This window comes from Oenanthe melanoleuca, chromosome 8, assembly GCF_029582105.1.
Source record: "Oenanthe melanoleuca isolate GR-GAL-2019-014 chromosome 8, OMel1.0, whole genome shotgun sequence".
Taxonomy (NCBI): domain Eukaryota; kingdom Metazoa; phylum Chordata; class Aves; order Passeriformes; family Muscicapidae; genus Oenanthe; species Oenanthe melanoleuca.
The window spans coordinates 22291875-22318361 of NC_079342.1; the positions used below are offsets into that span (position 1 = coordinate 22291875).

At 40.3% G+C, this 26487-nt stretch overlaps 1 protein-coding gene across 8 annotated transcripts in view; it reads left to right on the plus strand.

Annotated features, from left to right (window-relative positions):
* The window catches only part of RC3H1 (ring finger and CCCH-type domains 1), a 70176-nt gene that overhangs the window by 4088 nt on the left and 39601 nt on the right, over window positions 1-26487 (plus strand). For 7 of the 8 annotated variants that reach the window (XM_056497134.1, XM_056497135.1, XM_056497137.1 and 4 more), the window contains exons 2-4: window positions 17680-18045; window positions 25206-25326; window positions 26229-26468. In XM_056497134.1, the coding sequence (XP_056353109.1) occupies window positions 17815-18045; window positions 25206-25326; window positions 26229-26468 (592 nt within the window). In that variant the 5' untranslated portion in view covers window positions 17680-17814. Of the gene's footprint in view, window positions 1-11985; window positions 12094-17679; window positions 18046-25205; window positions 25327-26228; window positions 26469-26487 lie in introns of those variants that run through there. The other variant, XM_056497133.1, reaches the window with a different exon arrangement.

Here is a 26487-nt window from a genome sequence, read left to right on the forward strand (position 1 = left end):
TATCAGGGCATATATGCATATACAAAAGGGCCTGGACATCCTATGCAGACTTCTACATGAAAATTTCTGCCCCACATGCTAGGTTAGTTTTTTTTCCTCTCAGAAAAAAAAAAAAAAAGTTATTTCAGGAAGACTAAAAACCACATGGAGAATAAGATCTCTCTTTATCACTTGGTTGTACGAAGTAGGTAGAGGCCCACAATGTAAGCTACCTTGTAAGAATGAAGACTTTTTAAGGAATGTGGACAAAAATCTTCGTGTGAGAAAGAGAGGTGAGGAGGAGAGGGGAGACAAGGGAAGAGGATTGTTTTGACGGACAAAGATTATTTTTTTCCCATTCTGCATAAGAAATGGAAGATCCTCAGTTAAACTGAAAAGTAGTGTAAGTGTTGCTGGAGAAACAGATCTTTCACTTGCTTCACATAAATTGTGACACAGTTGCCATGTAATTTGATTCCAGGGACACAGAAGAGAGTGTTGGTGTCAGGGAATACTGTGGTGAGTCTGGAATTCAGTATTACAGAAGCTGGAGGATTTATTGACAGTTATGCCTTCCAGCCATGGTCACTAAAACCACCATAAGGACATGTTCTTGCTCTTGCTGAATAGACCCCTTGCACTACAGATTGCTTGCAAAACCACTTTTAAAAGTATTAATTTTCAATTACTGAATTTCTGGTGCTTGTGGTGTGCGTGTTATATTGATCTGAGACAGGACTGCTTCAGCCACAAGACAACTGAAGAAACAAAGTGTTTGGTGTAGCTGAAGTGGCTGAAATGTGGTAGGCTGGGAAAATGAGATCTTGCAGGTGGTTCCTTATTTCGTTTAGTTTGTTTTTTGTTTTGACATGGAAAGTCTGGTTGATCTCATCTTTCTACTATTCCAGTTTAATAGGTGTTTTTTTAAATTGTCTGATTAAATACTCTTTCAAAGCTGGCTGTTGATCTTAAATTACAATCTGAACATTCCAAATATAATTATTTTTCAGGATGCTTCCGTGTTTATTAGATCCTGTCAGGATAAGCTTTGAAAGTTGAGGTATAGTTGTTTTAAAAATACTGGTTGATCAGCTGATGGAGCAGGAATGCTTCTAGCCTGGATCTAAAGGTCTTCTCAGCACTTTCTCCTGAACTCATTTTGAACAATTAGTTTAGTTCAAATGGTAAGCAAGTTGGAAGGGTTTTCAACTACAACTGTTAACTTCCTTACTATATACAAAGGAGACATCTACTAGAGTAGTAGGAATCTCACCTATTTGCTGTGCATTGGAGGTTTTCTCAGACTTGCAGCCAAATGTTTTTGATGAATTCTTTCAGACAGTGTTGGTCCCCAACTCAGAATTAGGTGCTATCTTTAGGGCAAAAGGAGTCGGGTTCAGGGAAGGTATTATACAGTGAATGAATTCAAATTCATGCCAGGGAGGATGGTCTTAATTGCCTCCTTGTTAATAAACCAAGTTCTGTGCAATACTACTGGTGTTTGGTAGCATTTAACTTTCTCAGTGCTTTGTTTTTAGAGTAAACATTACTCATAATAACTTGGCACTCTTCACTTTTTGTAGCAATTGTGTTTGAGTTAGTAACTTCTCCGTGTCTTACTACGGTGACTGTGTGTAATATAAATGTCCTTCAAAAGCGATTGAAATAAAACTCTTACTGTTGACTTACTTTTCCTTGTTCTGATCCAAGCCACTCATCAATTCAGCCAGCTAATGAAGGTAACAGAGATGGCTTATTGCCTCTTAGTTTCATTGTTTTGTCGTTCAGAGTTGCAGGATGGGTGGTTTGGATAATGGAGCAACCTGTGGTGCTATTTGTTCTTAGACTTTACTGAGGACTGTCAGAACATCAGTGCTTCCTCTGGAACTGATGAGAAGTTAGGGAGCACTGTGACCACTTTGTTGTGAATTTGAAAGGGAGAGATGGAGAAAGATAAAAATAAGTTAGGCTAAACTGGCCTGATGAGATGGATTGGGTTAGTTAAACCAATGGTAACGACTCAGGCTGTCCTTCCTGTTTTATGAGTCATTCTGCCATTTAATTGTGTCAGAAGGCCTCCTGTCAAATTAATTAAAAAGGCGGCCTTAGTGCTGCAAAAACCTATAGTCAATTTTAATTTTAGTCTTGGTTGTTTAAACCAGGCCTTATGGATAGAAGCCTTGACACTGTAACTTCTGTGCAAGTGAATCATAACAGTGGAAAGAAAATGTTTTTCAGGAAAGTGTGAATCGCTTAAACTTTGATTGCTTGGAGTAGACCAGGCTATTTAAAATGTAACTGGTTTGTTGCCAGCTGTTGTCAGATTCTGATGAAGAGATGTGAGCCCGTAGGAGTGTCTTCTGGATTTGTTAACCTGTATGTGGATTGTTAGTTTCCTGTACTCATGTGCTGTATTAAATCATGGTAGCTGAATATACCTCTTCCATGCTGCCTTTTAATGCTGCTTATCCACTGTTTTGTAGTTTATACAAATCCATTTCTTGGTTTGAAGATATCTCACTTTGATTCCATCTGGTTTTGTCTCCTGAGCATTTGATTCCATTACAAGGATGTATTTGTGTTAAGAATCTTCAGGGACATTAATAATTTCAGTGCACAGAAAAGGTGCTCAGAGTAAGGGTTGGCTGTGTTTGGAAACCCTCTAAATCATCCCATCCCATGTTTTTTTATAAGAAGTTCCCTGTTGATAACAGTGTGAGAGTGGTGGTATAACCTAATTCTGAAATGCTTTGGGAAACTGAGCTTTTTGGTTTTCCCTTCAGTGATACTGCTTAGCATTTTACTGGTGACCTGCTTGTAGGCATAAAGGTTCTGTTGGAGTGCAAGATACTTCTTATTTTCATTAACAAAATGAAAGACTGTGCACAAAGGTCTCAAACACCTTAACCAGGAAGCAAAAAGCCACAGCCTAGTTGGTTGCAAATCAAAATAGATTCCTTAAGTTATACTTGTACTAAATTTACCCCTTTTCTCTATTACTAGACTTAAGACTTACCTTCTCTCTGAGCAGTGTGATTTTTGCAGAATATATTCTTAGTGGGGGGAAATGTAGCAAAATTTAATCTGTCCTAAATGCATTATGTTCTTTCTCATTTCTGTAGCATTTACAGAAAGGAAAAAAATAAAAATCAGACTAATAAGATAGTATCAACACTGGCAAGTAGTTTTCAGGTTTGGGTTTTTTTTTGTTTGTTTTTTTTTAATTGGTTTTACCAGGAGTAATGGAAATTCATCAGTTAAGGCAGAATAACCTAAGTGTCAATGTCTGCACTGTAGTTCATAGAAGTGTAATATTTCTCTCCTGTTTTTCTGTAAATCTGAGGATTTACATGATTTCAGCAAACAGAGATCTGTAGTAAGCTTTTTCTGGTCACTCCTTTCTCAGTGGAATTTTTCTGTCAAATACCTCTAACAAAATAGCACTCACGAGCTGGGTGGGGATGTCTGTGGGTGTGTTTCTGAGGAGAATTGTGTGCTCACTACAGTTTTTATGTGAATTTTTAGATTCACTAGCCTGATTGAATTTGAGCTCTGTCAAATTGAAGCTTGATCATGATGTAGGTGATTTCAGGACATACCAGGAAGAAAGGCTTCCACAGAAATTCTTGATATTGGTATTTGAGGATGTGATGATGTGGCTATTGCATTAGGCACTACAGGAGAGAAAAGGGGTGTGGAGTCAAGGTTACTCACCAGGTATTCAGTCACGGGTATATTTTAGCTAAAATCTCGATTGAAAAAATAAAAAATAAAAAAAGGAACAACATTCCACAGTGTCTTCCTGTGAGTAATACAGGTATTCACCTGATAAAAATGTGACTTGTCCTTCCCCAGGAGAGGGGGTGGGGAAAAAGCCTTTGCTTGTTTACTAGTTCATGTGACAGTAATTGGGAGCCTTCAGGAAGGGGAAGTTAGTGACAGCAATCCTTTCCTTCAAGCATATCTGATAATTCATTAGTGTAATTTCAGAAACTTGGTGTAGCTTTTGAGAAGTGGGAATAGACAGTGATGTTGATTTGACAAGCTGCTATGTGAGTTGTCATTCCAGAATAAAAATGGACAGTAAGCCTATGGAAATTCAGTGACTCAAGTATGCTAATAAATATGTTTTAAAACTTTGTTCTTGTAACATTTTGCATGCTGAATAATTCCCAGTGCAGTTATGAGGGCTAGTGATATTACAGCTGCCTTTGGCTTACCCATTTTCAGAATTTTCTCTTTTGAATTGTTTGTCATTGGGTTTTAGCATACTGTCATTGCTTTTATTCCAAAAAAACCAAGTGGCTGAATACAGGAATGTGTAGAGGGACTGCATGGGTGGTAAGAAAGTTTCAGTGCCTAGTTTTCCTTTCCTATACCTTATCATATATTTGGATACCTGCTGTTTAACCAGACTTACACGACACCAATCAGAGGAAATTTCAATTATCAAGTCATGCAAATATTGGCTGTACATGGCTGGCTTGTCATTTGTCATGGCTTGGTCTGCAGATACAGTGGTGCAATGGGCAGCTGAGTTCTATTTTTAAGATTCTTAAAAGTAGGAAATTTGAAAAATGAAGAGATCTTTCTCAACAGTCCATGTGCACCATGACTAAAATATGGCTCAGATGTACTCTCAAGGTACAGGAAAAGGTAGCACTGCAGTCAGGGTGTGTGAAGGCTCGAACACTTGTGGTCTCATAGCAGTCTGGGACAGTGCCTATTAAAAGCTTGTGGTGAGCTGTCACTTCTTCAAGGAGCTTGTTAATAGAAATTAAATCACCCAAATGAAGTACAGAGTTGCTTGATTTTGCAGCTACTGTTATTTTCTTTCTGAAAGTATTTCAATCTTATCTTAAGATACTGGACTAGATAGACCTTATCTAGTCCAGTATCTTAGTTTTCCTTGGGTGAAGTTAAATTTCTGTGAATAAAGTTCATTAGTGCAAGTCAGCATGCTGTGGAGATCTGTGTACTTTTTAGTAACACAACTCCAGCAGTAGTTTGTGAGATCGTATCCAATGTATTTTATATTTTACATCTTTCTGGTTGCTGATACTGCAATAATATAGTTATAATATGTTTTTAGAGATGAATGTATCTTTGAAGACTGGGAATAAGAATAATTCTTCTTTATGGACTGCTCCATTTAGAATAAGTTTCATGGAAAGTAAGCAGTAAGTAAGAGGACTTTGTTTTAGAAGACAACATTCCCTGTTTTGAGGAGAACTCTTTACAAATCATATGCAGCAAAATGCATCAAGTTGGCACTGGATTTTTATTAGATTACTCCCTAGATTATTGCACTTTGCCTTGTTGATTGAATGATTTTCAAGTTATATACTTTAAACTTATGTAACTAGGCTTATAATTCAAAGCCTCTTTTTAAGAGGATGTAGGATATTCTTTTTCCCAGTTTAATTCAGGCTTCTGCAAAAAATAAATGTATGTCTTCTCCCTTACTGATAGGAGGATCCGTGAGATGTCGGGGATTGGATTTTTTTCTCCTTTACATGATTATCTTATGTTGTTTGCTCCATTAAAAGAAGAAGCGTAAGGCAACAACTTTCATTTTTGTAGTTAAGCTTGAAATGTTTGTTACTGGTTTAAGAGTAGGTGTTTAATGGAAACCCTGAGACTTGAGCCTTTTGTTTCCACTCACTAAAACTATGAGTACTTTTGTCGTGGGTTTGACACTGGTTATAAGCCAGGTACCCACAAACCCCCCCACCAAAAAACTATTCACTTACTCTGCTATGGTTGAGCAGAGGAAGGAGAAAGGACACCTAAAAGGCTCATGGGCTTGAGATAAGGAGAAAACACTCTAAGGGCAAAACAGGCTCAGAAATTAAAAGGTACAAAGAAAAATTTATTACCGGAATTAAAAGAGGATAGTGAGAACTAAAGTAGACCTTTAGAACACCTTCCCCCTGCCACAGCCCTTCTTTTCCCTCCTTTGACAGTGCATGGACACAAAACATGGGGTTTGTAGTCAGTTTGTCACTTCTAAAAATGTTTTCTTTAGTTCGTTTAGGGAAAGGACTTTCTTCTGTTATGCGTGGGGGGCCCTTCCCACGAGAGACAGTTCCCTGTGAACTTTCCAAATGTAGTTCTGATTTTCACGAGTAGCAGTCCTGCCCAACCTGCTGCAACGTGAGTCCCTCCCACGGGCAAAGGAGTCTTTCCACAAGTGTGTTTTGTGGGCCATTTAGTTTGTGGGGTGTAGTTTTTTGTAAGGATGAGCTGTTCTAATATAAAAGCAAGAGTTCTCTTCCTCTGTCTCTGGAAACGCGGGTTCTCTCTGTGTCTGTTCAGGATTCTCACTGGATTACTCGCTCCTTTCAGCATCCACATGCGCTCCGGTGTGAGCACCTTTTTTTTCCACGGGCTGTGGATGAATTCTGCGTCTCCCCACGCACTTCATGAATTATAGGGAGATAGTTTGCTGTATTATAGTCCTCACCACGGCTTGCAGAAGAATGTCAGCTCCGATGTCTGGAGCATCTCCTCCTCCCTCTCCTGCTTTTCACCGACCTTAGTGTCGCCATGTTGTTCTCACGTCTTCACCTTGTCCTTTTTTCTGATTCGGGAGAGATGGTGTCCATTATGTGGATCCGTTTGTTCTCAAGTTTTATCAACTGAGAAGTTTTTAGAGAGTTCGCAGCACTGGATGTTGATTCCGTGCGGGGAGCGCATCGGGAATTGCTCGCCGTGCCCCGGCTGCTGGTCACGTGGTCCCGCTGGCCCCGCCTGACCGCGCCGGCTGCGGCCGCGCTCCCTCATGAGAAGCAAAGGAAGGGAAAAGCTGCCGCCGCCTCTGCCCTTCTGCTCGCAGCGTGGCTGCCCAAAAGCGGCTGAGCAAGTAAAGTTCATTGCGACCCGTGCCGAAATGGCAGCGGCCGTGTGGCATCGCCGATTTTGGCCACGTGGTCTCGGCCGTGCGGCTGCTCCCGGCGCCGGGATGGTCCCTCCCGGGCCTGGGATGGTTCCCCCCCCCCCAGCCGGGCTGCTGCTCCCGGCGCCGGGATGATCCCCCCCGGCCGCACGGGTCCGGCTGCGTGGCTGCTCGTGGCGCTGGGATGGCCCCAAAGGCAGCGCCGGGAAGGGGCCCGGTGTCCCCCCTCACCACCCCTCGGAGAGGCAGAAGGAAGAGGAATTGAGTTCCCTGTTTTCTTTTTCGTCACAGTTTGGGCTAGCCCGTATATCCATCATCACGGCCTTTAGGGATTGACTTTGCTGGACATCGTAGAAATTTCGAGGAGCTTCTCTTTCAGGAGCAGCCTCTGTGGCTTCCTCCGCCCCCACTAAAAGCCAGATTGTGTTAAACTAACACAACTTTTAGTGATGTTGTCAAGCTGTAAAGAAAATATTCTATTTTTATGAATATAGAAGGTGAGACTAACACCAAGGCTGCAAAATATTTAAGGATGGGATTTTTTTCATGTAATTGAGGGTTGCATGAAAAGTCTAATTCAAAAGGAGTACCTTGCCCCAGGCTATTCTTGGCCTCTGGAGATGCTTTTTTTAGCAGTGCTACAAATTGAATCGCCGGCTGACAGTATCATTTAAAGCAAGTGAGGCTCAATTACATTCTGAGTCAGATGTACCTGAATTAACCTGCTTTTCAGCAACAGTTGTGTGACCTCTCCTGCTGCTACTTAAAGACTTTAAGCCCTGTGTGAATGGTAATTTAACACTGTCTAAAAGTCTTGAGCAGGTTTGTCAGTGCTGAATAGTATTTGGATTTTTACATCAAATTGTTGGAGGTGTGGAGAAAATCTTGTATAATGTGATGACTAGCTAATTTTTTATTTATGCAATTATTAACAAGAGAGACTAAGCTCTCCAGGCTCGTTGCCATTTCTGCCACAGCTGCCTCTTGACCTTGGGTGACTCCAGAGCTGTAGTGTAGATTAGGTTGTGTTATTAAAACACAATTGCAGTCTCTGTCATGAAAACAGGTAGAATAAGATAAAGAATGTAAGTTTGACAGATGAGTAATACTCCTGCTATTATTGCAAGTGAAGCTATTACCGGACTCGGCAAGAAGTTTATCTGGCTTGGGCCCTGTAATCTATTTTTGTATCAACTATTGTAGCATTTACAATTGCTTCCTTATTTGCAACTAGGTTCTAGGGGTGGGAAGGCCATGGGAGTTATGGACTGCTGGAGCATTCTCTGGACAGTACTTTGCTCAGTGCTGTAAGTGCAGGGAGCTGAAAGGATGGCTTTGACTGTATTTACAAAACTTGCACCATTAAACTTTGCTTAAACCTAGCATTGTTTTTGAAATTAGTTAATTTTGGTGTGGATTTAGTATAATGTAATAATTCCACGAATTATTGCTCATCTTCCTTATTCCATTTCACCTACTCTCATCATTCCAGCCTGTTAGTGTAGTCATCCTTATTGTTAGGATTGCTGAGTAGCATTTAGGTAGCTAGTTAAAATTTAGTCAATACTTTCAAGATGGCTTCCATTAATGAAGAAATACGTAAAAAGCCTGTGTTGCCCTGGTTGTGCCCAAATAAACTGCTTATGAAACTGCACCTAAAAACTTGACAAGTTTACTGATACTAAAAGTGTCTGCCTTGAAGTTCCTTCTTCTGTGCTTCCCACAGTTTTTCCCTTGTTTCCAGGACTTCTTAACCATTTAACAGCTCTGGAACATTTTTGGAACCTTTTAGAAGTGAATGTGATAAGGAAGAGAATTTGATTTAAATAGGCTTAGGTCCTTAACAGAGATTAAATGTGGGCATGGAGAGTACTTTCTGTGAAGTACTTTAAACTTGCCCTGCTCTAAGCCTATGCTTGAGAATGTACTGGAAATGCTAAAGAGGTAAAGTTTCAGTATCTGTCTTGCTTGGTTGATACTTGGGTCCTCACAAGGCTAAGGTAGTTAACACATATTAATTTATTCTGAGAGATTACATTCTGCTGTTGCTGTGCTAAATCTCATTTGAAGTATTGTGCTTGTAGATAGTGGCTGTGATTTGCTCTTTGTTTACAGCTTGTGTATTTTCAGAGGATCAGAGTAGATATGGTTGGAAGGGACCACAATGGGTCATCTGGTCCCACCTCCCTGCTCAAGCAGGGTCATCCCAGAGCACATGGCACAGGATTGTGTCCTGACAGGTCTGGAATATCCCCACTGAGAGAGACTCCACACTCTCTCTGGTCTCTGTTCCAGTTGTTCATCATGTTCAGGTAGAACTTCCTGGGCATCCATTTCTGCCCGTGGTCTCTTGTGCCATTGCTGGGTCCCAGGGAGCAGAGCCTGGTCCTTGCTCTGAGCCCTCCCTGCAGACAGGGATAGAGAGATGAGGGGCCCTCTCAGGTGGGTCTCCTCGGGGCTGAACAGCTGCAGGTCCTTCAAGAGAGCTGCTTCATGCCCTTCCTCATCTCCTCAGCCTCTGCTGGGCCTGCTCCAGGAGCTCCAGGTCTCTCCTGTCCTGGGGAGCTCAGACCTGGACACAGCCGAGCAAAGGGGTTTGATCTGCCCTGGAAGAGCTGGCAGTTCTCTTCCTAGTGCATCCCAGAATATCATTTGCCTTCTTGGCCACAAGGGCACTTGTTTGATTAGTGTTTAAGTAGTCTCTTAGTAGCTAGACTTGACTGGTTAGGGAGAGAAATGAGGAAAACCTAGGTTTTACTTGGTTTGTTTTTTTTAAGTCTTTCAGTCAGTTTGAAAACAAATAAATAGGAGAGTGACAAGTGTAATGTCAGCACTTAGACATAAGGGGAAGGAGGTGGGTAGGAAGTTCAGACTGCTTGATTCTTGCCTTGTAAGTTTATCAAATAAAATTTTTCAGTAATGTTTTCCCAGTACACTACAAAAAAAGAAGAATTTCTGGATTATTTTTTCTTTTTGGAGACAGTATTCTTACAAAAGTTTGCTGGGGAGGAGGGGGGTGGGAGATAATTACTAAATGTTTTATTATAGGTTAGAGGGCTTTTTTGAACTGTTTTTGACCAATATCTCCAGCCAGTCTATAAGTCTGCCCTTCTGTCTCACTGTTTGACATTGCAGTTGTAATGTTACTGTAGCTGTAGTGTCACTGACATCAAAGCAGAATTAGAACTGTTGAATTAAGTGGGGAGAAAAGCTGTTTCTGAAGAGTGGGTGGCAAGCAGTATGTTATACCTCTTCGTTAGATTGTTTTTCTTAATGCTTTATTTTTCATTGAGTTGTGCTGGGTCTTCTCAATGATTCATGACTAAGGATAAAGGCATTGCAGTGACATCAAGATCTTCCTCTCTTCTTTCTGTAACTTAAATTTCATTTTCATCTGTCAGATGCCTGTAGTAGTAGTTTTCAGGTAACTGTAGATTATTCTTGCAAGGAAAAGAACGATACTGGTCTTAGTGATCCAGAACACTACTCACTTCAGTTGCTTTCTCCTCATAAAGTCTACTACTTGGAGTTATTTTAGACAAGCCGTGTGGCTGATTTGTTACCTTGTTTTAGTTAAAATGAGGTATTGGTTGTGTAATTGCTGCCCTCCCACATTTCTGCCTACCTGTGTTTATTAATAAAGATCTATGTTTAAAACTCAGCTGGGACAGCTATGTAACCAGTCCAGGTGGAATATCTTAGGAAGGAATGAGAAAGAAAGAGTAGTGACTTCCCTAGCTGACAGTGAAAGGTAATATGTCTGTACCCTTGAATCTGAAGACTTCTGCAAGCTTGTCCTCTTAATCTTTGCCCTGGCTTTTTTCAAACATGTGTCTTCTCTGGGAAAAGCAAATTATTAGCTTGGCTCCTTGACAGCAGGGTTGATAGTTCTTGAGGATTTGACCAGTTGAACTCAAGTCCCTGTCCTGAAAACTACTGTGGATTTTTGAAGTGCCTTTCTTCTCTTAATCTGTTTGGTTTTCCCTTGATTTTTTTAAATACTGGTTTAATTGTTGTGTTACTGTTAGAGTTTTCATTGACAAATGCAAGAACTTGTAATTTGAAGTGAAAGGAATGTTGTAGAGCTGTTTTCTGCTATTAACTCCACAGACTTTATCATCTGTTGGTAGAAAAAAATTTCTTGGTAGTAGATCATAAAACGATTTGCTATTAAGAATTGTCACTTCCTCTTTTAAATAAGCTGTAAGGGAATGTATAATATCAACCAGAAAGTATGAAGCTGGAAGATACATGGATATCTTGCTTGAAAATTTATGATTTTATTCACAAGCAGGTTTTATATTTTGAAAGGCGTAAGCAACAACACTTAAATTTTTTCTACATGTGTTGTCTCTTATTGTTCATGACCCTAATAGTGGTTGGGTGAGACTAGGGGTCAAGGAAATGATATATCACGTTTCAAAAATGATATATTGGGTTTCATTCCATGTTTTTCCTGTTAAACACTGTATAAATAACTTAATTCAACAGTTTTCTGTAGGAAGACATGAGGTCTTGCCCCACAGGATGTTGGGAAGCTTAAATCATTGTAAATTGCTTTCAGAGCATCTGTTGGGGAGGGACTCTAAGGGAGTTGTGATGTTGATTGTTTGGTTTCTTGTTTTTCTTGTGTTATTACTAGGCAGGGAGCTTCAAATAAAGAATAACATCTTGTCCTTAACTGGCCCCATTTTTCTAAGGTACTTCACTGACTCTACCGAGTAAGAGACTTTTGCCTAAAATTACATAAAGTTCTCCCCTTTGTTTTTGCAGTCAAAAATGACTGAGGAGAAAGAAAGTAGGTCTTGAATCTGATTTAACTGAGTTTCAGTTACTTTGGGACACAGTTTTGATGATGTTCATTATTTTATCTTTGCTTTTTTTTTAAGAGGTTTATTATACTGCTACTAAAGCCAACTAAAGCTTTGAAGGAAGGGTGGGACTATGCATTCTGTACAGACTTGCAGGTTTTGGTATTGGGTGGGGATTTCTTTGTTGGGGCTCTGTGCTGTGGGCAGTGTTCAGTGGTGTTGGGCGTGTGCTGGCAACACGCATGCGTGGAGCAGGAATGGGGAAGTCAGGCACTTGCTGCCAGCAGAGAGTTTACTGAGAAGTTTGAGAGAGCAAACAGGAAGGGGAAAAAAAACCCCTGAATCTGTCAGATATACTCTTTTGGGCTTATGGTATGTGTTGTTCATGGAGCTTCCCAGGCAGAGGTAAGAAGCTTTTTTCTTCTACCTACTCTTCTCTGATCAGGTATGGCCTTTCCCTCTCTCTCTAAAAATTTTCAGAGGTTTTTCTGTGGAACTGGATATGGAAAACATTGCTAGAGTGATTTATCCTTTTCTGTGAACTGTGAAGTTGTCAGTACAGGGTTGTAAAAAAACACATTACTTTTGTCTGGTTAGGGCTTTTCCATAGGTTGTCAAGTCAGTTTTTCCCTAAAATTAAATTCAGGAATTTTTTTAATATTTGCTCAGGGAAAAGAGGAACGCTACTTAAGTGCCCTCAGGAATACTGTTTATTACAATGAGCACACTAGAGTAGAAAACAAAAAAAGTTCTGTGAAGTGTTGGCAAAAGTTTGTTTGGCACTAGACAAGAATGGAAGGTGGTTCAGCTGCTGGCTAGAATTGTACTATGAGTATCTTGTAATCCTTATGAGTTAGGAATTGCTCTACTGTTGTCTGTTAATTTAATTTAGGTTGTTGATTTATTTTTAATCTCAAAGTGTCAGAGAGGTTTTGAAGTAGTTAATGTACCACAGAACCAGAAGAGAGAAGTGTGCCTGGTTACTTTTTCTCTGAAAAAGTACCTTATACTCAAAATAGTGCAAGTCATTATCAAGGAGTAAGAGTCTTTAAAAGAATTAATGAAATGTTGTTTTCTTTATTAGAATAAATAAAGATTACTCAAGAATTGTATCTGTGTGAGCAGTTCAGTTGGCAAGCCTGAGTTTGTTTTGGCTCTGAGGAGCTGCTGTAGCTTTAAGCTTAGCACTAAATAGGCTTTACTTGTGTTCTCTGGTAACTGTGACAGGAAGCTCCGCTTGCTTTAGCGAGGAGTAAGACTCAGCAAAAACGAAACAGCTTCAGCTTAACTGAATTTTGGTTAAGAAGGTGCTGGTGCTGTTTGGGTAATGAAGTGCTGTGGGGATACAGAAAACTCAGGACTGAGTAATGCTCTTAGGAGCTGTATCTACTGAATTTTAGGTGTGAGTAATGCTGTTAAGAGTTGTGTCTACTGAACTGGCAGGAGCTGAGCCAAGGGTGCCTCTTAGGTATGCTGAGTCATCTCCTTGAACTGTGACATGACTTAGTGTGGACTGCTGCTGGGAGAGAGCAGTGCCAACTCGGTAGTGATGAAACAGCATGTGATGCATCCATGTGAGAGCATGCTGGGTCCAAATAACATGTTTGTGAGAGAAATTCGGGGTGTGCTTGGGACCTGCACTGAAGGACTCCCTTGGAGAGTGTGCTTAATTCAAACTGAAAGCAGAGGAGTTTTCCTGTGTGCCATTCTGTGTGAAACTTGATGCCAGTGGATGTTGGTACAGACTGTTCTGCATTTTACAAACATCTTTTTGCCAGGAGTTGAATCTGCAAAGGACATGTGGAATACTCTGGTTGCCACAGACATAGCACAGCTTGGATGCAAGGCTATGTCAGTCTCTCCATTGTAGTCCAGCAGAGTAAGGATTCAGTGGTTGTTCCAATGTTTTATGGAATAATCATAAACAGAAGCACTGGCAAGGTCCCAGAGGAGACAGGTCACCGATCTGATTACAGTGTGACATTTCCAGTCTGGGTTGAAGGATGGAATTTCAAGGATTTTTTGGAGGCTGGGAGGCTCAGAAGAGAGTAGAAATTTTTCCAGGTGGTTCTAGATGTGGATAAAACAGCTTATGCAGGGCTAAACAGGAGGATGAGACTTGCATACAGGTATTTTATGTTTTCAAACTCAGAAATGACAAAATCACCCTGTCTCTGGTTTCAGTGTAGGATCTAAGGTTTGTGTCTTGGGGCATCTTGATTCTTAATTACACCTTTTTGTCTTCTAGTTTATGTACTGTGGATGTGTCTTTTTAGTTTTTTGCTTTCTTGAGTTTTGATATATCTATTTTCTTCAATCATGCACAAAGCAGTGTGTATGGATATACATTTTACAACGTCAGAAGCTTTTGAGTGTGAAATACCTAGTGAATTGAGGGTGGGTTAAAAATGTAATATGGGGAGGGGGGCTATTTAAATAGTTAAGTCTTTGATAAATTTTTGCATTCTTTGTTTTGCTTACTCTGGTATGATGCTGAAGAGAAACATTTCATTTTAAAAAGCATTGTACTGTAAAAGGGAATATACTTTTCTTACTGTACATGTTTAAAGAAGTTTTCTTTCTGTAGTGGTGATGGTTCCAATAGCAGACAGTGATAGTGAAACTGTCTTATTTCCACTGTTTTATTGCTGTTTGTAATGTCTCCTGTTTTAAAGTAGCTCTTTGAAGTTAGAGACTCTTATTTTCCAGTTATTTCCAAGGTCATAGTGAGTCACAAACCTTGATACAAGGCATAGATATCTTCTGCAACTTCACCTCTACATTGTATCTCAGCGCCTGGCTCGGCTCCTTTGTCGGAAGTTTGAAGATCTGGTGTGAAAATAGGACCGGATATGTGGAAAGCTATGGCACCAGGAGCAGTACTTGGTTTGGTGCATGTGGCTTGGAATCTTCAGTCCCTGTGATGCCATTCCCACTTGTGTGGGATCAGAGGAATTTCCATTGTTGTCCTGATCTGCTGTGAAGATTCAATAGTAGCACAGGGTTGTTCCAACATCTATTCTTTTCTGTGGGGAACAGGTTGGCTGCATCACACCAGTCAGCCATCTGTTTCAGCAACTAGCCTGTGCTGAAATAGATGACTTTCTGAGGTTTCTCTGTATGTTCTCTGTATGCTGTATGATCTATTGTCAGTGGCCTTCTTTTGGCATTTAGGCACCAGGGCACCATCTCAGACACTGTAGAGTCTCTGGGAGCTGTGCTTACGTATAAGCTTTGCTTCCCTTGTTCCCCAGCCTTTTGAGACCTATCTTGGCATGGGATCGTGGATGCCACTAATTAGTCCCTCCATCTCCAGACTCCCAAAACTTCTTTCAGCTGCTGAGTTGGTAAATAAATTACCTATTTCATTTTGCCACAGCTACAGGTAGCAACAACATGGCTCTTTTTACTGTTTTTTGTTTTTTTAAATTAGTTAACTGACATTAAAGTTGCATTAACTCTTCTCTTCCAGTTCACAGCTTGGGATAGTGGTGTCTCAATGTTCACATTTGCTTTCTAGACTTGATGGTACAGCTTTGTGTTAGCTTCTGGTTTTAAGTCTCCTCAGTTAATGAAAAACTTATTTTCCTGAATGCTTGGCTAATAATTTGTTTTAAATAGACTGTTCAGTTTGTTTTTGAATTGCAGAGGAGTCTGAGAGATTGTTGCTAGATACTCTAATAGCAGTGTGGACAAAAGGAAGAACTATGATTCAGCTATGAAATTTTGATCCCCAAAGGATATTTCATAACATGCTATACATACAGTAAATTTACCAAGCTGTGTACTACTCTTTGCAGAAGGATTTCTGTGGAGTGTCTGGGTAATTTCTGTTACAGATTTGGTTTACAAAGAGTAATTCTAGCTTGACTGTTTGTTACCAAAGTTTACTTAGTTTATAAGAGGGTAGGTTGCCAGGGAAGTCTTGGAAATAAATTTGCTGCATATTTTCAGATATCATCTCTCAGTGAATGAATACTTCTTAGAATACTTCAACCTGAAAGTATAGAAGATTTAATTTGGATTGTGATGATTCATAAGTAATGGGAATGATTTGACTCTATGCAGACAAGATGGAAAAAAACAGAGGTTTGCCATTAAAGAGGTATTTTGGAAGGAGGAACCCTGAACAACCTTGACATCCTGTCATTGTGCAATGGTGGTGGCAGGGTTAGACACGTGTGGTGCCTCTTCCTTGTGCCACCCTGCCTGGGTATTCTGATTTTTTTATTGACTCCTTACTGGCTGGCAATCAGAAGCTGTATGGCATTGTATGTTGCCTTTGAAGAAAGAAAAAAATATTTTTTTCCCTAGAATCATAAAGCATCCTGAGTTGGAAATGACTCATAGTACAACTCCTTTTCATTAGCTTTAGAGCTAAGGTTAGGTGTTTGATGAAACTCAGCTAAAAGCTTAACTAGTAACACTTCATTGTTTATCTTGGCAAAATAATGCTAACTGTGAGCAACATTGCACTAAATTCTGAGAAAAAGAAGCCTTTTTTTCCCTGAAAGAAGTGGCAGAGGCTTTACAGAGTATTTTAGCTTTAGATTTTCTTTTCTGAAAAATCCTTTGAGTCTGCATTGCACAGGTCCTGATATTAAGTTTCTTTCTTTGTCTTTAGAATTTAGATTTTAATTGTTAATGTTTTTTTAAGCTTAAGATTTGATAAAAAGTTGCTAATTTGCTTATGGAAGAACTTTCTGTCAGAACAGATACTAGCAAGCGTGTAATCCTTGGTTTGAAACTGAAGCCATGGTGTGTGGGAAAGAGAAAGTAATACATGTATGGGTGGTTTGGGTGGGGTTTTTGTTGTCATTTTGCTGCTTGTTTTTTGATTTTTTTTTTTCCCTAACTCCACTGGTGAAGGTAAGCCAGACATCAGACTTTTTTTATTATGTTTTTTTTCATATCATGTGATCCATCTACTCTTCTACATTTCTCCTCATATGAGTTCTGCTTTTTTCTTGTCTCAAAAGGGATATCTTATCTTCCTTCCCCTTTTAATGAATAACATTTGATCTTCTTAGTATTTTGATTTGAATGTGCCAATAATAAAGACCAGATCAGAGAGCTTCTTTTATGTTGTAGTTTCAGTGTGGTTCTCAATAGAGTAAAGATGTTGCTTTCTCTATCAATATAATCTATAAGCAGGCAGTGAATTATATAAGCTGGGGTTACAAAAGGAGCAGTTTCGGATCAATTGTCAGTCATCCAGTCATAAATGACTACTAGAAGTGGTTGTCTGTCTTTTGAAGGATGGAGGTGCTTGGATGTCAGACAGAGGGCAAGTTAAGGTTGATGCATTCCAGCAGGAGTGCATGCAGATTCCCAGGGTAACTGAGATGTGTCTGGGTGTGTCCATATGGTACCATACAGCTCAGTATGGATCAGGTTGTGTGAAGGTGCTGTAGTAGCAGCACATGGTATCACTGAGTGCTGTGAGAGCTGTATTGCAGTGTCTGACTGACCCTGAGCCATTTATCCTATCCACCTCAAATCTTGGGCAGCTCACGTGTTCCTGGACTCACTGTGTGCCAATCCAGAGCCCACAGGACTCTGAAGAAAGGTTACTTGTGATAGAGGCTTTGGATGAAGCCTTGTCTAAGCAAAATTATTTAAATATTTAATTATTTTGTACAGTAGATACTGTACAAAAGTGGAATTATCTTCTTTATTCAGATTTTGTTGCTGTCAATTTGCTCATTTATAAAGAGAGAACATAAAAACTAAAAGCTAGTCTTATAACTTCAATGTGATAGTTATCTTCCTTGATTTAAGCTGTGTAACAGCAGAAATGGTTTACACTGCCTTTTCCAGAGCCAGAGACCAGCTTGAATTAAAGCAAGTCGTGTCTCAGTCCTGCATTTAATGTCAGAACTGCACTCCTAGTTCAGCTACACCTTGATGAGTGGTACTTCCCTAGCACAAAGGAGCTCATATGCCTGTTCTACTGCAGAATGCTAACTTTGTGTTTCTCTTTTCTTCTAGGTTATGTTTCACACTATGTGCAGACTGTCTGTACTTACAGAAGATATTTAAAACCAAACAGACTTTTTTGCAAGATTTTGATTCCAGTGGAATCTGTGCTTTAGATTTTTGTCTCGTCAATTAACTCCTGAAGCAATGCCTGTACAAGCTCCACAATGGACGGATTTTCTCTCCTGCCCGATTTGCACACAGACTTTCGACGAAACCATCCGGAAGCCCATCAGCTTGGGTTGTGGCCACACTGTCTGCAAGATGTGCCTCAACAAGCTCCACCGTAAGGCATGTCCCTTTGACCAGACCACTATCAACACAGACATTGAACTCCTTCCTGTGAACTCAGCCTTGCTGCAGCTTGTGGGTGCTCAGGTATCTCTGCTTGTTTTTGTTTTTGTTTTTTTTTTTAATGTGGTTTGGTATTTTCCTTCATTTAGGAGGACAAATCAGGAATAATAAAGAGTATGATAATGTCTTAATGATGTGAAGAGAAGGCATCTACCTTTCTGTAGATGTCTACAAGAAGTAAGTAGTAAAGGTGCCTGGAACAATTCATTCTGCTGGTGACTGTGACTTTTGTTACATCTAATTCTGTGGGCTATCACCAGAACGGGTTTGTTGTGCTTCATTCCTTCTTTCTTGACTCTTACCTAGCCACGCTTGCCAAAAGGATGAGCTGGATTAGTGAGTTTATTGTGTGGGAAGACATTTTTCTGTGGTAGATTATGTACTTTATTATATTCACCCTGTGAGACCTGTGATTGGTTGTCCCAAAAGCAGGAGGGGAGTGTAAAGGGTGTGGGACAGATCTCTCTAGTAGCAGCCTTTATACAGCCTTATTTGAAGCTGTGCAAAGGAAATAAAACTTCCTGAGATGACATGTTACTCTAAATACATATTGGGGAGAGGGGGAAGCCTACTTGTGACTCCCTTTTTTGCTGGTATAGGTACTGGTGAGGTCAGTTGAAGTGGTGGTATGATGGGGATGAGTGGCAGTGGTGCTGACAACAGCCCTAAGAAAAGGCAGGGATGTGTGGAAAGCAGGATCACCCTGCTCAGTTGCAGCACATACTTAAGCTGGCAAAAGCTAATCAATGTTAGGTCTCAGGTAGCTCCCTGTGACCCACACCTTCCAAGGCTTGTGGACAGGATTGTTTTCTTAGGACAGGAGGAATAATTTCCCTACTCTAACTTAGAAGTGTCTAATTTCTGGTTGAAGAATGAATATGTAGATGGGTTGCAGTTATCATAAAGAGGTTTATTTTTTATTTTGTACTGCTTCGGTGTCTGGGATAAGTGAAATTAAATGCAGCAGAAACTTCAATGATATTCATAGTTTGAGGAAAAAGAAAGAATTGTGGAAGAGCTGTAAAAGGTATGGAGGAAGGAGAAGTGCTCTTACATTGCTTTTTATTAGGTAGTGTGACTTACAGGTCTAAGTGTGCTTTTGCCACTTCTTACTTTATCAAGTAATAAGCTGATTGTTGGGGTTTTTTTGTGGTGTATGGCATAGAGGTTATTTAAGAAGCTCAAAATCAAATGGTGTTTCTGGCTGTGCTGAGTGACTCATCCTGCTCTGCAGGAGGAAGCAGTAAGGTTGTGCACTGCCATTCCTGTGATATGCTGCCATCTTTGAAGAGCTTCCAAGCACTATGAAATCTATGGGTGATGTCATTAAAAAAAGTTGTAATTCTCTCCTATACGTTCTTCCTTTCTCTCTGCAGTTTCTTGAGTATTTCCAATTGCATCTGAATGTTCATATATGTGATGTCTTCCCCTTGCATTTTTTGGTTGTTTTGTGTGCATTTGAGAAGCTGTATGACAGCTTCAACTGGAACTCTGACAGAATTTAAATTTTTATAGAAACAAGATTCTCTATAATGAGATGGAAACCTACCCTGCTCATATAGGGCTTTTTTCTGGTTTTACTAGTTAGCCAGCCAGAGTTTTCTTATCCATATCTGTGAGGTATGAATAAAGGTTTTATAGTATAGTGTTTGTCTAGAGAACACTCTGAACTTTAGGTTCTGACTTTGCACTAATGACATGATTTGTTCTCCCTTTTTGTCTGAAAATTTTGTGTGAGTAAGATTCACAGGACCTTGTTTCATCATGACCTTGAAGGTGCGAATGCCACCAAAAGATACATTATTCCCACCCCCTTCTTTGCTACTAGTTTCTGGTTGTTTGCTACTTCCAGCATTCTGTTACTTGTAACAATAACCGTGGATCCTAGCTGGGTATTTATTACTGACAAACTTTCCCCTTAAGAGAAGTTTGATCCACCTTCCCTACGAGCTCCTAATGTCAAATGAGCACGTGAATGAAATCAGTGTTCAATATAACTCGGCTCCTTTCTCTTCGCTTTCCCATCCTCGCAGCTGTTGCAGTGTTTACCAGACACTGGACTACTAGAAAACAAATACAGCTACTTTTCTGTGTAGGACAGGGAAACAATTGTTATTTTCCAATAGACTGTCTAAGGCCATTTAAAAATATCTTTTTAATGAAAAAGGCTTGCTTAAGGACAAATTTAAAAAAAAAAAAGATACTTCAGACAAACTAGTGATTTTTGAACTGTCCCACTAAGAGAGTGCACTCTTCTGCTGTTTCAGCAAAAATGGTCTGTGAGCAGCAATCCAGCTTTCAAAGCATGAGTAGTGTCAACTTCAGCTGAAGCCAATTCCATTTGTTTTTCCACTTCTGGGTTTTGTTTTAGGAGCATATATGTGTCATTAGTGTCCCTTAATCTCCAACAAACTTCTCTACATACACCTTAACTTGAGTCCACAGAGACCTGTAATACTTTATTTGTAAATGCTGAATTCTAAAAAAATTGGTTTCATTTTGGAAGGAAATACAGTAAAGCCCAACTAAAGCTTTTATCTGTGAGTGGGAAGAACAGTTTGTTCTTTTCCCTTTGGAATGACTTCTGAGGGATTCACACATTTATACTTGTTAAGTGCTTTTTTGCTGGAGGTGGAGGAGGAGACCAGGCAGTTTAAAGAAACAAATCTATTCTGCTGTTACTGGCAGCAGTGACAGGATTCCAGGGCAAGTCACTTTGGCGTTTGCACAAATACAGCAAGTGAAATAAGCAGGACTCTACTTCTGGGGAAAACATAGTGAATTTGTCACACAGTCACCCAGGAAAGCAGTAACATATTTCTGACAGTAGCATTCTCTCTCTGGACAGATTTTGTCACTAACGGTGAAAAGAATTGATTTCTGACTTGAATTAGAGTCTTTCTCAGTTTGCCCTCTCCCTACCCCTTTCTGAAATAAAAACCATTGCCCAGGTTATAGTCACCCATGGTGTGTAAATCAACTGTTGCAGATTCAGATTTCTGCCTGCTCCCGTATAGCGTGGTACACATCAACACTGTATAGGGGCTGTTCTGGAAGGCAGTGGGCATAGAATCACAGAATGGCTTGGGTTGGGAGGGACCTTAAGAGCCATCTCATTCCAGCCCTGTGCCCTGGGCAGGGACACCTTCCACTAGACCAGGTTGCTCCAAGTCCGATCCAGCCTGGCCTTAGACACTTGCAGGGATGGGATGTTCACAGCCACTCTGGTTAGGTAGTTCAGACCATGTCTAGATAAGTTTTGCTACATAAAATGAGGGGAGGAAAGGGATCATAAGGGGAAGCTGAGGATTCCTGGGAAAGTTGGACATAGCTGAGTACCTGAGCAGGAGCTTGAAGGGAGACACAATGGCCTTGGACACAAATCAGCCAGGCATTCATAGGATACCTTGCTTCTTAGACTTTCTGGGTAAAGGAATCCCTTAAGTTTGTTTCTGTGGGAATAAGGTTTTGAATTTTAGCTATTCAGGCATCCGCATATTATTCACTATATGTAACTATTTTAAGTGTTCACCTGGCTAGTGTTTTGGAGGTACCTAATCATGGATCTGTCACCTAAGCTCTTCCCTCGTGTTTTTTTAACCCATAAAACAGCAGTGTGCACATTCCAAACAGGTGACGTAGAGTGGCAGAAATGCCTGTGGTGCTTTAATTTTGGCATAGTCTCCTGCTGGACATTGGGATTGCACATGATGAAGGACTGGATGATCTTAACTCACAGCCCTTTCAAAAGGGGAAGATTGCAAGTGCAGAGCTATTAGAGGCACATTTGATAATTTATTTTAACTTTTGATGAAATGAAGTGCCACAAAAGAGGAATTATCTGTGAGAAAGTTGCCTTTAATGTAAACTTTTGAGGAGCTAAAGATGGTGGGCTTTGGGTTTTGTTTGGTTTCTTTTGGCAGGAAGCAAATCATTCATTTGCAGGGAGAGGGAGGGAAATATTGCTAGAAACAGTTTTCAAACCATACAAAAAGGGGTTTGGTCTGTTTAGCATGTTCTCATTCTGTGTAATTAGATGTCTAATGGTAATTACTGACAACTCAAGCTGACTTTCTTCATCAAATTACACTTAAATCACTAATTCAAAATCACTGCCTGGTATGAGATGATGCTTTAGCATTCTTTTCCAGTCCCCTTCCTTATGCTGTCATAACCTGTCTCTTCCCACAGCCACAAGGCATGCTGATGGGTAACATTCCACTGCCAGTCATTGACAAAGCAGATAACATGCAAAACCATCACAGATTTAAAGCAATTAAACAGCTGAGATCATTTTTCCTGTCCTGCTCTCATCCTCTTTGGGAGGTGTTGATTACATGATGTGAATATGTTTGCAGTAGAAACTGTCATAAGGGTGTGATGTCTGAGAGAACAGAATATGGAATGAGGATGAAAATAATGAGCTCACTCTGTGGGGCATCTATTCTGAGGCTCCCAAGAGGCATTGTAAACAGCAGTGACCATGGGGTCATGCGTGCTATTAAAAGGATATTTTGGGAAGGGGAAGTGAAAATGCTTTCAAGTTGAATTACTTCTCAGTTGTCCCTCAGCAATTCCATGATGGAGCCAAAGTCAAAGCTCAAATTTTATGTCACTTTTATGAATTATGTCTTTATGATTTTTTTCTTGGTAGATGCTATTCTTACAATCATTCTAACACTAAAATATTAAAATAAGTCTTGGATGTGCATGTCATAAAACCAGCAAAAGAAAAATTACTTGTAAATTTTGTTGTGAGGTGCACTGCATGAGTGAAGTGTGTGCATGAGAAATAAATTCTCTTCTCCTGGACACTCCTGAAAACCACAGGAAAAACGTATTGTTTTACTCCTCAGTACACACTTACTCCAGCTTCAGATGAAAGTTAAATCTCTTTTGGGCTGATTTTGCAAACAGTACAGCTGTACAAAGCATTTAGATTTTCACATTGAAGCTTCCCTTCAAAAGAGAAGGAATGGGAACAATATACAGATAGAATGTTTGAATAACTTGATTAACTCTTGGAAGTTATTCTCTGCCAGCTTTTCTGTGGGGGAGGGGGAAGCTTTCTGCTAGTTGCTAGACAGTCCTTGTGTCTCTCTGGTAGAGTTGTGCTGTGTCTGGCATTCCAAACCACTGCTTTGAATGTGTGCTAAACCCACTTCAATTCAGGGTTGAAATCCAGGGCTGAACGTGGCTTCCTGTCCCGCGTCTGTTCCGAGTCCTGTTTGTCTGCTGGGGGTTGCAGCACTGTCATTGTATTTTGGGTTGTGTCAGTGGTGCTAGATGGAATGCTTGCAGAAGCAAGGAGGAATTTGTACAAAATAAATATATGACTGCATTAAAAGGTCAGAGACGATGCAGTGTCTGGACACATGTGCTTCAGATGTATCATTTGGTCAATAAGCCAGTTCTGCTGTGTAACTTCCCTGGCAGAAGCAGACTGCTAAAATGGCAGTGCCTTTGAAAAGGAGGTGTGGGATATTCTGTTAAGGTGCAGGTAAATATTGAAGGAGTTAATAATGTTTCCCAAATCCCAAGAATCCACTCTAGGCTGTTGTGATAATTTAGAGCTTACCGTTCTAACATACAGAGTTGCGAAATCTCCTTTTGCTAAAAATGTTCTTGCTTACAGACACAAAAATCTTCAAACCCAAAAACCAAAATACCCCAAACAAATGCTGGCCCAGAATTAAAACCAAAGCCCTAGAGAACATCACAAGTTAACTTCCATCAGTGATAAGTATTGAGGCTAACCTTGATTGAACTTGGGTTTTTCTCTTCAGTATGAATGAAAGCCTAGATCAGACACAGCCTCCATCTTGTTTATGTTAGTCTTGGGATGATACTATGTTAATTGCAGCTGATACAGTGCATTCTGAGACTTTTCTTTGTTACCTGCTGGAAAAGCAAGATAGTAACTTTTTTTTTTTCTCTGTGTCGAATGAGAAACTTATCATGGTGAGACTGTTGTCTAAGGAGATGTGTGATCATATGGCCAAAGTATTGCTTTCTATTAAAGCTGTTCACATTGGTGATGGCATCCATACACATACATATGTGTATATGTTTTTTTATATATGTATTTTGCTTTTATTTGGTGCTGCCATCATAATACTGCTCTTGATGTGGCTGGGTTACACATGAAGGTACGCAGGTTTGTATCTGTATTTAACTGAAGCATTAAAGGCTTTTACTTTAAGATTGAAGGCCTGGGTTGGTCCCATAAGCAGCTATATGGGATTAGCATGCTGTTATTGCCACTAGGATGGGGATTGACTTGGAAATAGAAGTCTGAGATCTGTTTGCACCTTGACAGCAGATACGAAAAGTGCTTGTGCTTAGCCTCCTGAGGAATTCCAGTTCTCTGTACTGTCATATTGGGTTGACTGCTGAACAGTGATGTTGAGAAATGTTAGTACAGTGTTCTGCTGCACCCTCAAATTTGATGAAAATTTTCAGAATTTACCAAGGGGAAAGTAAAAACAAAATTATAACTTGGGGGGTGGTGGTGCAAATCCCTTGGAAAAATCCTGATTTCTGGTGAATGTCTGGAAGAAGAAATACATGGCAGTTGACAAAAAGCCAACACAAAACCCCAAGAATGTAATTGGTCTCTTATCATCAAATAAATACTCACAAGGATGTGTTCATATGCACTACATAGGAGAACTTGGTATGCTGCTATGTCAGTGGGTCTAGTCAGACTGTGTTCCAAGGGTGTCTTAGTGTATTTGCTGCTAAGTATTTCTTCCATTAATCTTAAGTAGCTGCAGTCTTTTATCCCTGGATGATTTTAGAGCTGTGAGGCCATAGATACAAATTTGTACTTACTGGCAGACCAAGGTTCTCATCATGGTTTTTTTTGCCCTCTTGAGTTTTTTGGCCAGTCAGCTTTGGGGATGTTTCAGTGTGTACTATTTTAGCTTCTTCTGCTTCTGCTTAATTTCAACCACTAAATAGAAGAAGTCTGTTAAACATAAATTCTGTCTTTTTGTTTTCATTTTCACTGGGTTTTTTTATGCTATTTGTTCAGAAAATAAGCTGAAAAAATGCTAAGTAATACAGAAAAATCACAGGGGAAGAACAAAACAGGAAATATGTTGTAGTAATAAGTGTTTATTAGCATGGTTGCAACTTATTTATGCATATTCATAGTAGATGTACATGTTATCTCTCTTCAGGTTCCTGAGCAGCAGCCAATTACTTTATGCAGTGGAGCTGAAGACACCAAGCATTATGAGGAGGGCAAGAAATGTGTGGAAGAATTGGCATTGTACCTCAAACCACTCAGCAGTGCAAGAGGTAGTTCCTGCATTGCTTCCTTGGAAAATGAAACCAAAAAAACCAATTAAGATGCAAAACAGGCTGTCCAAATTTTTATTTAGTATGTGAGCTGGGTCAATGTAATTCTAAGCTAGCAAACATGCACTGTGTTGAAGAGCATGGATTTTATATATATTACATGTGCTGTATTTGGACAGTCTGTCAGCCCCAGTAGTGGATCTGAGCATTATGGGCATTAGGTTATCTGGTTTGGTTTTTTGTTTGTTTGTTTGTTTTTTGAGAAGCTGTCTTAGTGTTTTGCAACCAGTGCAGTGACAGCAGTATTGCTCTGGGAATTGGTGGCCCAGTGAACATGTTCTGGCTGTAGAGCAAACTCAACATGGCAGCTGTATGTCTAGTGAGTCACTTGTTCCTTTAACCTGAATTAGGTGGCTCTCAGCATGTTTGTGATTCAGAGATTTGGCACATAATGAAACATCACCCAAGCAGTTCAGGACTCATGGAAGCTCTAAACCAAAACAGTGAAGGTACCACGTGTAGGCAAGAAACTCAGTGTGTTGTGGAAACAAAACAAATGTCCAAGGGATCCCTAAAGTCCATGAACAATGGATGGACTGGAAATCTGTATTGGGAGAGTGTGGGACCAACTACCAGCAAGGGGGAAGGATTCACTAGAGGTTCTCTCTTCTTGAAAAAGCCAGATCAGTCAATCACAAGGTTAAGCCTGTGGGGAGGCTGACCACCAGAAAACTGCTTTTATTGCCAAGTGAAACAAACTTCTGATATGCCTTGGCTAGTATTCCCTTGACAAAATGGACACCAAGAGAGCTAAGTTTGCACTTGCCAGTACAGTCACTGAAGGCTGGCACAAGGAGAGGAATATGAGGTAGTTTATTATTCTGTTTCATTTTGTTTTGAAGGTGTGGGTCTTAACAGTACTACTCAGAGTGTGCTGAGTCGTCCCATGCAGAGGAAACTTGTGACATTAGTCCATTGCCAGCTGGTGGAGGAGGAAGGGCGGATCAGAGCCATGCGTGCAGCACGGTCACTGGGTGAAAGAACAGTCACAGAGCTCATTCTCCAGCATCAAAACCCTCAGCAGCTCTCCTCCAACCTCTGGGCTGCAGTGAGAGCCAGAGGGTGCCAGTTCCTTGGGCCAGGTAGGTGACATTGCAATAT